This window comes from Gavialis gangeticus, unplaced genomic scaffold (assembly GCF_001723915.1).
Source record: "Gavialis gangeticus isolate Ggan-Ray unplaced genomic scaffold, GavGan_comp1, whole genome shotgun sequence".
Lineage (NCBI taxonomy): Eukaryota > Metazoa > Chordata > Crocodylia > Gavialidae > Gavialis > Gavialis gangeticus.
This window is the reverse complement of record NW_017729031.1, coordinates 61048849-61061080: the sequence shown is the minus strand read 5'-3', so window position 1 is coordinate 61061080 and position 12232 is coordinate 61048849. Positions and strand designations below refer to the sequence as shown.

At 40.6% G+C, this 12232-nt stretch overlaps 1 protein-coding gene across 1 annotated transcript in view; it reads left to right on the top strand.

Moving 5' to 3' along the window:
- TTN (titin) overlaps positions 1-12232 on the top strand; it is a 312981-nt gene that overhangs the window by 89970 nt on the left and 210779 nt on the right. The window contains exons 83-98 of the mRNA XM_019522860.1: positions 362-640; positions 729-1007; positions 1108-1386; positions 1494-1781; positions 1919-2206; positions 6153-6434; positions 6651-6929; positions 7045-7326; positions 7443-7721; positions 8260-8547; positions 8720-8998; positions 9095-9373; positions 9458-9736; positions 10306-10593; positions 10721-11008; positions 11528-11818. Of these exons, the coding sequence (XP_019378405.1) occupies positions 362-640; positions 729-1007; positions 1108-1386; positions 1494-1781; positions 1919-2206; positions 6153-6434; positions 6651-6929; positions 7045-7326; positions 7443-7721; positions 8260-8547; positions 8720-8998; positions 9095-9373; positions 9458-9736; positions 10306-10593; positions 10721-11008; positions 11528-11818 (4527 nt within the window). The remainder of the gene's footprint in view (positions 1-361; positions 641-728; positions 1008-1107; positions 1387-1493; positions 1782-1918; positions 2207-6152; positions 6435-6650; positions 6930-7044; positions 7327-7442; positions 7722-8259; positions 8548-8719; positions 8999-9094; positions 9374-9457; positions 9737-10305; positions 10594-10720; positions 11009-11527; positions 11819-12232) is intronic.

The window sequence follows — 12232 nt, the reverse complement described above, 5'->3', positions numbered from 1 at the left end:
CCAGGCAGCCAGGTCCCCCCTCCCCACTCCCTGCAAGGTCAATGCCAGGCAGCCAAGTTACACCCCCCCCGCCGCCTGCAAGGTCAATGCCAGGCAGCCAGGTTACACCCCCCACCACCACCTGCAAGGTCAGCACCAGGCAGCCATGTACTCGCCCCCTCCCCCCCCGCCACCTGCAGGTCAGGGTCAAGCAGCCAGGTACTGCCCACCTGGGCAAAATGCTGCCTCCACCCCTTGCTCTTTTATTCTTGGCAAAGTGTTTTCTATGCTTCTTTGGACCTAATCCCATTTTGTGGTCTTCACAACTGACCATCTCTGTGTGTGTTTTTGTGTGTGTGTTACCTTCTTCCCACAAATGCAGAACCCCCCTCTTTCACCAAGACCCCTGATCCCTTGGAAGTTGTCCCTGGGGTGAGTGTGACCTTCACAAGCCACATCCGAGGCACGGCCCCATTCAGAGTGACCTGGTTCAGAGGCATCAGGGAGCTGGTGCCAGACGAGACGTGTGACATTTCTTTGGAAGACACAGTTGCGCAGCTGGACCTGTACAACGTGGCCCCGGCACAGAGTGGCGATTACACCTGCGTGGTCAGCAACGAGGCAGGAAGTGCATCCTGCACCACACATCTCTTTGTCAAAGGTTGGTCCCCACCGCTGCCGCCCAACGCTCTGGCCCATACCCCTTCCCTGCCCCTGCCCTGGGGCTCATGCTTTCTCTGTTGCTGCAGAGCCTGCGGCCTTTGTGAAGAAACTGAGCGATTTCAGCGTGGAGCAGGGGAAGGCCATTGTGCTGGAGAGCACGTATACTGGCAGCCCTCCCATCATGGTAACATGGAAGAAGAATGGCATGCAGATTGCACAGTCCCCACGGTGCAGCATTACTGCCACCGACAAGTCCGGCATCCTGGAGATCCTGAATAGCACCAAAGAGGATGAGGGGCAATACAGCTGTGAGGTGACCAATGAGGCTGGGCAGGACAGGTGCCAAGGGCTGGTCTCTGTCTTAGGTGCGTGGCTCTTCCCTGCTCCCCAAGCTCCCCCCCCTGCTAGGACTAACTATGAGGCACTACCTCTTTGTGGTGCTGATTGCGGTCCTTTGTGTCCTAGACCCACCTTACTTTGTGACGCCCCTGGAGAGCATGGAGGTGAAAGTTGGCGAGGCAGTCACTTTCCGGTGCCAGGTCGCCGGGGCACCAGACATCAGGGTATCCTGGTACAAGGGAGACACAAAGCTGAGGTCCACACCTGCCTGCAAAATGCACTTGAGGAATAATGTGGCAACACTGACATTTGCGCAGGTGGAGCCGGGAGACATTGGCGAATACCTCTGCAAAGCAGAGAACAGCGTGGGCTCCGCTTCTTCCACGGCACAGCTTACTGTCAAAGGTGACCCTTTGCCTCCCATTGCCTGGCTCTCTAGAGGCAGCAGTTGCTCTTTCTTAAGACATCTGGTCTCCCCCATGCTGATGTCTTCCTCCTTTCCTCCCACACAGAACGCAAACTCCCACCTACTTTCTCAAGGAAGCTCAAAGACATCCAGGAGACTGTGGGCTCCCCGGTTACATTTGACTGCCGCATCACTGGCTCAGAGCCCCTGGAGGTGTCCTGGTCCAAGGATGGGGTGGTGCTAAGTGATGATGAGAACACACAGAGCACCTTCTTTGATAACGTAGCCACTCTCCAGATCTTGCAGACGGCCATGGCCCACTGCGGCGTGTACACGTGCACCGCTCACAATGCTCTGGGGAGCGCCTCTTCCAGTGCCAAGCTGCTCCTCACAGGTCTGTAGCTGCCCAAAACCTTCCTCCTTGAAAGTGGGACAGAGGCAGGGGGGGAGGTCCCTTGGTTTGAGGCAAGGGTGGCCAAGGGATGAGGGCAGCAGGGGCAGGAGTACTCTGACAATCCCTTCCATTTATAGAGCACCTGAGACCTCCTTTCTTTGATGTAAAGCCTGTCCCGATTGACGTGGCTCTTGGGGCAAGTGGGTCCTTCAAATGTCACATCACCGGCTCAGTGCCCATGAAAGTCACTTGGGCAAAGGAGAATAGAGAAATCCGGCCTGGAGGCAACTACAAGATAACGCTGGTGGAAAACACGGCCAGCCTCACCATCCTAAAAGTTGGCAAAGGGGACGCAGGCCTCTATACCTGCACTGCGAGCAACAGCATGGGCAAGGACTCCTGTGCTGCTCAGCTGAGTGTACAAGGTATTTAAGCATGCAGAGATTTTTCTTTCTCTTGCCCAGCTTTTGACTGTTTCAAACCAAAGGCAGGCAGGCAGATTGGAGCCTGGCTCTCCCCCAGAGGGTGCAAAGCAGACTGAAAATGAGACCTTTCCTTTCCCCAGGCTGCTGTTTAATGGGACCTGTCTTCTCTGATACACTCATTAGGGTTTCCAAAGCACCTACTTTATCATGCAGCCATTTATTGTAGGGTTAGATTGAGACTCATTTTACCTTCGTACAGGCAAAATAACTTGACACACACTGAGCACCTCCTAGAAACAAAAATTGGAGGGGCTGAAAGCAAGCAGCCATGGTGACAAATATTTGTTCCACCAACGCTCTCCTTAACTGCATAGGAAGTGGATCTTTCAATTTACATAACTCTACTGGAGTTATGACCGGCTTAAGCTACAGTGGTGTAAACTACACCAGTACATGCTGGTGATTTCCTTAATGTAGGCGGGGACCTTGAGTTAATTTACAGTTGTTCCGGATGTGTCATTCCCATCCATCTTTAACAGGATGAGCATGAAATCTGCTTCTTAAAAGGCACAGTCTTCACAGTGGGATTTGTTTTCTGGTAAAAAGAAGTTTAGGTCCTACTGCTAAATACTTATTTACTATGAATCTCGAAACTAGAAACAATCTATTGACTACAAATGTGGTTTGTAGATTGATTTGCACAACATTCTTGAAGTGCCTGGCAGTGATCTTCATCAGGAGAAGCAAATTAGTTCACTGCAGTATTATCTTGATTTGTAATATGCCTTGGGGACCAGAAATCAAGAAATGAATAATAACCTTTCCTGAAAACTGCTTCTCTTATGTGGCAAATACATGAACATGCATACATTTAATCCCAGGAGTCATCCCAACAAGTGAACAAGCATCCAGTGGAACACCCTGCCGGCATAGTCTGGCAAGAGCTTCATTGGCATTTTGAATCTTGGCCTTAGTGTGGTAGTGTTTCTTTCTAATGCCTTATTCCATGTAAAGAGAACATGTTCTGTATTTTCATTTACTGAAAGAAGTGCCATGAAAAATGGCTGTACCTCCAACAATTTTTTTTAGCTTATGTTTTTTTATATGTATTGTATTGCTGGTGTGTACAAAAATCAATAGACAGGCTTTATAATTCACACTTACTTTTCTGTGCATTAATAGATTCTGATGTGAAAGGGACAACAATGATCATGACCTTCTGTAAACACAGGTTCCCCTAGAATTTTTACCAGAAGCTGGATCTAAAGCATATCTTTTAGAAAGATCTAGTCTAATTTTAAAACTCAAAGGCGGGGTCCACACCTCTCCTTCTAAAACTGTCCCACTATTTCAATACATTTTCTGCAAGGAAATTGTATCTTGCTTCAAGATTAAATGTGTCAAACTGCAGGTGGTATCCACTGAATTATGCTATGTCACTGTCTGCAAGACTAAAACAAAGTTACCCTCTATCAGATCTTTTCCGTGTGTAACTCAGCTCCGACCAATCATGCCTCAATCTTTTATTTAGTAAGTTATTCTGATTGGACTCTTCAAGCCTCTCATCTTCAGGTATGTTTTCAAACCTCGGGATCATGTCTGTGGTCCAACTTTAGCCTCTCTGCATTCTTTCCAAATCCTTGTTGAAGTATGGACATACAAGGCACAATATTCTAATAGAATATTATTGGTATTGTGAACAGAGAAAAGCTAAATTACTTCTCTGTTTCTACTGGATATTCTCATTTTTATACATCTAAGGATCACATTAGCTTTTTTAGCCATTGGATTGAACTGAGATCTCAAGCTGAGGTGGTTATTTATCTTGACTATTAAATCCTTCTCTTAATTTCAAATTCTTCTGTCCTGTTGATATGTCTGCGTTCTTTCTTGTAAGATGTACTACCTTGTGTTTGGCTATATTATAGTGCGTCCTGTTGACTTCTTACCATTTCACCAAATGATTCTTATAAATATGCAACAGTAAACAGCCCCCATTATTGACTGTCTTACCAATCTGTCATCTGCAGACTTTTACTGGGTAGACTTTATATTATACCCAAGATTATTGATAACATTATTGAATCTTATTGGACCATGAAATGTTCTCTCTGTGATTCTCTGCCTACAATTGTCTCTCCACTAACAATCAAACTCTTTAGCCTTTGATTCTTTGTTGACAGAGTCCTGAATTACTAGTCCCATTATTTTGCTCAGAATCAATTCCAGGCTAACAATTGCTCCCTTGCTTACCCCCCTTTTTGCCCTTTTTAATATTGGAATTATGTTGGTAGTTGTCTTGTCCTTTGGAGTTTGACCAGTATTCCAGCTTTTATTAAAATGAACAACTGTGCTTCAGACAGCTCCTTAGATAGTTCTTAGTTAAAAGTTATCTTATCTTCCTGTCTTGAAAATATTTCATTTTAATGGCTGCTGCCTCACAGATGTTACAGACGATACATTGTTATTCCATCCATAATATGTTGATCTTCCTGCTTTATTTTAAATACACAGCAGAGATATCTATTGAATGTTTTTTCTGCCTTTTCTGCATCACTACTTGTTATTTCCATCTAGCAATAGATCTACAACTTCCCTAGAGTTACTTATGTCCCCTACATGTTTAGAAAATATCTTTTTATTTTCTTTAATCCCATTGGTCTTTAATGTTTCATTGATTCATTTAGCTTCCCTCATCAGTTACCTACTTTTCTAACTTTTATATTAATTGATATTTGCATTCCCTTTTGCCATTCTGTCTTTGCTAAAAGTTTCATTTTGCTTTTTAATTTCCTTTTAATTAGGATTTTTTCCCCTACATAACTTTTTTTTGTAAACTAATTGTTTTTTAGACATCTGTGAGAATGTCCTTGAACAATTTCCAATTTTGTTTTCTGTTATTGTTAACATTTCCCATTTTTAATTAAATGTTTGCAATCAGTTATACTTATAATTCCTTTAAACACTGGAGATTTGGTTATTGTAAAGTCCCAGTACATTCCTATTTGCTGCAATAGTCTGTTTACAGAAAGTAGATGCAACTAGGTCAGGATTAGTAGGCAACCACTAACTTTCAGCTCCCTGATTAGTTCTTCTTTGTTTGTCTGAATGAGGCCAACACTGAGGTATTTTGTGTGGGTGAAGGACTTTCATTGTTAAATAATAATAATCTTTTATTTTTAGAAACTATTAAATAAAGTTTGCCCTAGTGAGTGGTTGTAATACATGCCCACCAGTACCTCATCGTTAGCTTTATTAGTTAGAATTTTAATCCATAAATAATCTTGTGATTCTGAACCATGGGTAATGGTTTCTTTGATGTTAAATTCCTTACCACCACCCCTTTAAATTCTTAGGAAACATTTTTTAACCATCTATTTTAAGTCACAGTCATAGGATCCAAACTACCAAGTTTCGGTCATATCAGCCATATCGTGTATCTTCTCATGAGCAAACATTTCCAAAGTATGTTGTTTATTACCTCAGCCTGTAGCATGAGTATGTGAACAATAATAATCTTGTTCCTTACACTTACATTTATTTGGATTTGCCAATCAACATACATATGTTGATTATATCAGTTATTAATAGGATGTAAAGATCTGGTTCAGTTGCTGTGCTTTTCAGTATAAATACTCTTCTTGCTCATATTGCTGGCTAAACTATTTGGACTCTAGTCTTCTGTTACAGTTTTTTATTACTGACATAATGGTGTTCATACGTATGTAATAGAATTGGCAAAGACATACTGAAGTCTGTTTTTGTTTGTTTTCTATGTTCTGTGCTCATTCTTGTCAAAGACCATTTTGGCCAGTGTCGATAGATATCTGTATCTCCCAGAAGCAATCAGTTTTGGTTAACTATTTAATTGCTTCCATAATTTTAATGAATTTGTACACTATATTCTTGTACCATCTTGTTACTCCTTTTTGTTTTGGTTTTATAGAACCACCAAGATTTGTAAAGAAACTAGACTCCTCCAGAGTTGTTAAACAACATGATTCTTCAAGATACGAATGCAAAATAGGAGGCTCTCCAGAAATCAAAGTGACCTGGTACAAAGATGAGATTGTAATCCATCCCAGTGAAAAATATAGAATGTCCTTTGTTGATTCGGTGGCAGTCATTGAAATGCACAATCTCAGTGTTGAAGACAGTGGAGACTATGTTTGTGAAGCTCAGAATGCAGCAGGCAGTGCAAGCAGCAGTACCTTACTCAAAGTGAAAGGTCAGAATGCTGAATTACTCTTTTATTTTGCAGAGGCCCATACTGCCTTCTGAGGAAGTAGGGCATCATATCAGTGTTCTGTGGCAAGGAAGCCATCTTTTGCTATGAATCATGTCTTTACTCTTCCTTGCTGATCAAACCTAAAACCGTTTGCAAGTTTTTTTCCTTGAGTATCCTGAACTGAAATAACAGATATTTAAACTTATTATTTTGTAGCACCTCCTGTTTTCAGCAAGAAACCCCATCCAGTTCAGTCTCTGAGAGGTTCTGATGTTCACCTGGAATGTGAGCTTCAGGGCACTCCTCCATTCCAGATTTCATGGTATAAAGACAAAAGAGAAATTAGAAGTAGCAAAAAGTACAAGATCATGTCTGAGAACTACCAGGCTAGTATTCACATTCTGAACATGGATACTGCAGATGTCGGTGAATATCACTGTAAAGCTGTAAATGATGTGGGAAGTGACACTTGTGTTTGCTCCATAACTCTAAAAGGTTTGTAGGATGATTTATGTGTTGTTATGTTCTTAGCATCCTGTTGTTCTTATCACCCTCTCTTGATTCTTCCGCTCCTTACATTTTTTACTGTCAACTGTCTTCCGTTCAATAGCACCACCAACCTTTGTGAAGAAGCTCAGTGACGTCACTGCTATTGTTGGGGAATCAATTGAATTGCAGGCTACAATAGAAGGAGCCCAACCCATATCTGTTTTGTGGCTGAAAGACAAAGGGGAAATCATTAGAGAAAGTGAAAATCTCTGGATTTCTTATTCAGACAACATTGCAACTCTACAGATTGGAAATGCAGAACCAGTCAATGCTGGAAAATACACCTGTCAGATCAAAAACGAGGCTGGAGTTCAGGAGTGTTTTGCCAGTCTCTCTGTTCTAGGTTTGTAACTAGGGGACAAAACATACTCTACATAGAGACACATTTTGAAATATTATACTATCAACAATTTATCCTAACTAGACTAAAATGTGACTGTGATATGCATCTCATTTCAGAACCTGCAGCTATTGTAGAGAAACCTGGACCAATAAAAGTCACAGCTGGAGACTCTTGTACTCTAGAATGCACAGTTGATGGCACACCAGAGCTTACAGCTAGGTGGTTTAAGGATGGAAATGAGCTTTCAACTGACCACAAATACAAAATTAGTTTCTTCAACAAGGTGTCTGGGCTTAAGATTCTCAATGCAGGATTAGAAGACAGTGGGGAGTACACTTTTGAGGTGAAAAACAGTGTTGGCAAAAGCAGCTGCACAGCTTCAGTGCATGTTTCAGGTTAGTTGGTTAACTTTTGAGTTATATTTGAGGCTACTATTTGTAATAAGAGGAATTTAGACAAAATGCTGTTTCCTTTGATGTCATCTCAAACAGCTGCTGCCCTTGGGTGACTCATTGACATGGTCATTGGAGTCTTTTTCAGTTGGCTTGTGCTGATGTGATCACTATGGGTTGGGTAGGTGAATCCTGCATTGCCTTTCTCCATCTCTGAAAAGGCAGGAAGTGTTGTCAAGATTCAGTTTCATCACATGAGTCTGCATGTGTCTGCATTAAGCCAAATGGTGCAACATGGTTGTTTTCCTTGTAATAAGTATTACCAAAATGAAAGAAAAAAGGGAACCCTGAAAAGAGTCAAGTTCTACCTTCAGGCTACTACTGTCTTTTCTCAAGACCTCAGGTCTCAAGGAGTGAATTAGAAGTTTCCTTGGGATTTACCCAAGTTGAGGTGGATGTGCCAAAAGAAAGTACATTGGTTTTGATAGATACTAATAGTAAATTGATAGTAATACTGCAATCTTTGCTTTAACCTATGCAGATCGTATTATACCTCCTTCTTTCACAAGAAAACTGAAAGAAACTCATGGTCTCTTGGGTTCATCCACTGTACTGGAGTGCAAAGTGTATGGGTCACCACCTATTTCAGTTTCCTGGTTCCATGATGGACATGAGATCACCAGTGGAGACAAGTATCAGGCTACCCTTACAGACAATACTTGCTCTTTGAAAGTGAATGCGCTTCAGGAATCTGATATTGGAAATTACTTGTGCGCAGCTACTAATGTAGCTGGATCTGATGAATGCAGTGCATATTTGACTGTTAGAGGTCAGTACTGAGAGCATGCCAGACCTTCAAGATTGAAAATCACTGCTTTGCAGAAAATTTGCATTCTTGACTCAGTTATATATTTTTAACCAATGGTATTTTGCACGTTAAAAAAATTACTCTTTATAAAGTACAGAGGTGCTTATTCTGACTTTCTGTTGTGTGTGTCTAGAACCTCCATCTTTTGTGAAGAAACCTGATCCCTTGAATGTGTTATCTGGGGACAATATAACTTTTACAAGTATCATAAAAGGCACCCCACCACTGGAAGTTAAATGGTTTAGGGGTAGTGTGGAATTAACACCTGGACACAGATGCAACATTACCTTGGAAGATTCGATTGCAGAACTGGAGCTGTTTGATGTTCATCCTCTCCAAAGTGGAGATTATACCTGCCTAGTCACTAATGAGGCTGGCAAGATTTCTTGTACAACACATCTTTTTGTAAAAGGTTTGTTCAGATTGCAGTTGCCAATGCTTCTTTAAAACCAAGAAAAAAAATCTCATGGCCTATCCTTAACATATATCACTATCTTGTTTATTTTAGAACCAGCCAAATTTGTGAAAAAGCTGAATGATTTCAGTGTAGAGAAAGGAAGGCCATTAATACTGGAATGTACATATAGTGGTACTCCTCCAATCACAGTGTCATGGAAGAAAAATGGCATAAAACTATCTCAATCTGAAAAATGCAGCCTTACCACTACAGAAACATCTGCCATACTGGAAATTCCCAATAGCAGAATAGAAGATCAGGGACAATATGCTTGTCATATTGAAAATGATTCTGGACAAGACAATTCTCAAGCTGCCGTAACAGTATTAGGTGTGTTGTTATTCCAACAACGATAATTTTATTTCATTTGTTATATTTTATTTTTGGTACTAATGATCTGCGTTTGTTCTTTAGAACCACCTTTTTTTGTTGCACCCTTGGAACCAGTTCAGGTGACAGTGGGAGATTCTGCATCCTTACAATGCCAAGTGGCTGGAACACCTGAAATGATTGTTTCATGGTTCAAAGGCGATACAAAACTAAGGGCAACGCCAACAGCTAAAATGCATTTTAAGAACCAAATTGCCACTCTGGTTTTCAGCCAAGTGGATAGCAGTGATGGTGGGGAATATATCTGCAAAGTAGAAAACAGTGTTGGAGAGGCTTTTTCATCAGCTTTGCTTGCTGTTCAAGGTGAATAATTTATTTTAATACATTATTTTCTTATTGTGCTATGTCAGAAAAAAAAAATTTCTTAGGAGCACTCTGCTTCTCCCTAAACCATTAGGGACCATGCTGCACAAGAAACCTCCAGATGACTTTCTAGTAGTAAAGCTCTGTATGGAAATCCATTCCCACCACCACTCCTTAGTAGATCAGATCTCCCTCAAAATGAATTCAGGCCATTGCTTCAGTTTCCCCCCTGTCTTTTACCAGTCTTGGGAGTGTGAGACCATTAATTGGTTCTTCAGGCTGAATGGAAATGCAGGTGTGTAACAGATAAAATTAGTTGTCTGAATTCTCCACAAACTTCAGAATTCCTTTCTTCCAAACTATATGATGTAAAAATGCATGTAATCCTTTGTTGGCCTCCTACTTTGTTGTAGTACGTGTGCTGATTCAAACCAATGAGTGAATCTTCTCATATCTTGTAAATCTGACCTAGTCTAAAATACCATGTCTTAAGCAGTGCTTATTGAAGGATACAGCAATAGTGAATAGTTTCCAGAAGGCTTCATTGTATCACACCTCTTTTCTTGCAGAGCGTAAGCTTCCTCCTACATTTACACGAAAACTGAGAGATATTCATGAAATGGTAGGCTTACCAATTACATTTGATTGTGGCATAACTGGCTCTGAACCCATTGAAGTATCTTGGTCTAAAGATGGTACACCTATAAGAGAGGGCTATAATGTGCAAACATCCTATGTAAACAATGTAGCAACTCTCCAGATTTTGCAGACTGACAAGAGTCTTGCTGGGCAATATACTTGCTCAGCTTCCAATGCTATTGGAACTGCATCTTCTAGTGCCAGGCTCATTCTTACAGGTTAGTTGATTATTAACACATTTTTACTATACATATGAATTTAAAACGGTAAAATTTATTTAACAATATCCTTAAAATGAAAAGGATTTTGAAAATAAATATTTTGTTTATTCTTCACAACCTTTAGAAGGGAAGACTCCTCCATTCTTTGACATTCCAGTAGCACCTGTGGATGGTATTGCTGGAGAGAGTGCTGACTTTGAATGCCACATTTCTGGATCACAACCAATTAGGGTTACTTGGGCAAAAGATAACCAAGAGATACGAACTGGAGGAAAATACCAGATCAGTTATGTAGAAAACATAGCCCATTTGACCATTCTCAGAGTTGACAAGGGAGATTCTGGAAAGTATACATGCTATGCCAGCAATGAGGTTGGCAAGGACTCTTCCACAGCTCAGCTTAATATTAAAGGTATTGACCTATGCATGTGCAGTGTGCATGTCTGTTTCTTTGGGTGCAAAGGGAGTTAGTCTTATTGATGTGAGACAAGTTGGAGACTAAGTTTTAGATATGTAGATTTTGAAATGTGCCTTGAAAGTTTCCATCAGGAAGAATTCACGGGTCTCTGAAAAAAAAGTGTGGGGAGATTTGAGAAGAGGAGACAACAGTGATATGAAACGGAGAGAACGAAATATGATATTTTCTTCAATTCACTCTTTCCTGAAACTTTACAGGCCTTATGATGTTAAATAGATTTTAATTAGTTCATAAAAGAAGCTAATCTCTTTCTTGCTTTTTTAAACTAAAATCTTGATATTACTTTTTAAATAATTTTTTTTCTTAAAGCAGCATGAGAGTGAATCTAGCACTTCTGTTTACAGAGCATGGTACATGCTGTTATTCTTCTCAGCATATTTTCTCTAAAAGGCTAAACCCTGTTATGTGAAATATTTGGTTTTAGAGTTTGAATAGCATTTTTATTTCTTACAGAACGCAAAATTCCACCTAGTTTTACCAAGAAACTATCTGAAACAGTTGAAGAAACAGAAGGGAATGCCCTTACACTTGAGGGCCGGGTGTCTGGTTCTCAGCCTATGACAGTTTCCTGGTACAAAAACAATCAGGAAGTCCATCCAAGTGCTAACTATGAGATATCATTCAAAAACAACACCTTACAACTACATATTAAGAACACAGGTCAGGGTGACAATGGCTTATATACCTGTAAAGTGTCCAATGAAGCGGGAAGTATATTGTGTACATCTTCTGTTGTAATTAAAGGTTAGTTAATTTCATGTTTTTCCTGTTTATGTTGTTGATTTTCTGTGTCAGTGTATTAGTAGGCCATATACAAATTGTATAGCTAATCAAGTCATTCTTAGCAAAAATCAGCTTGCCTTATTACTAACCTTCATACATTTGTGCGCAAACAATAATAAATAAGTTCAAGATAATAGCTGGTGCTGATTCCTTGTAGATTTCTTATTTTTTACTACTAAAAAGTTCTATACAAAGCTTGCTGCTATTAATATATGTTTATTGTAAATAATATATCAGCAATATAGTCCAAGCCCAGGGTTGCCTTCTCTTAAGGAGAGAATTATTTTACTTTGACAAGGAACAGTGGTCTGTCAACAGCACAAAACACCTTCATTTCCAAGTGATCTCAGTTGGAGCTGTGGGTGTTTCAGCTTC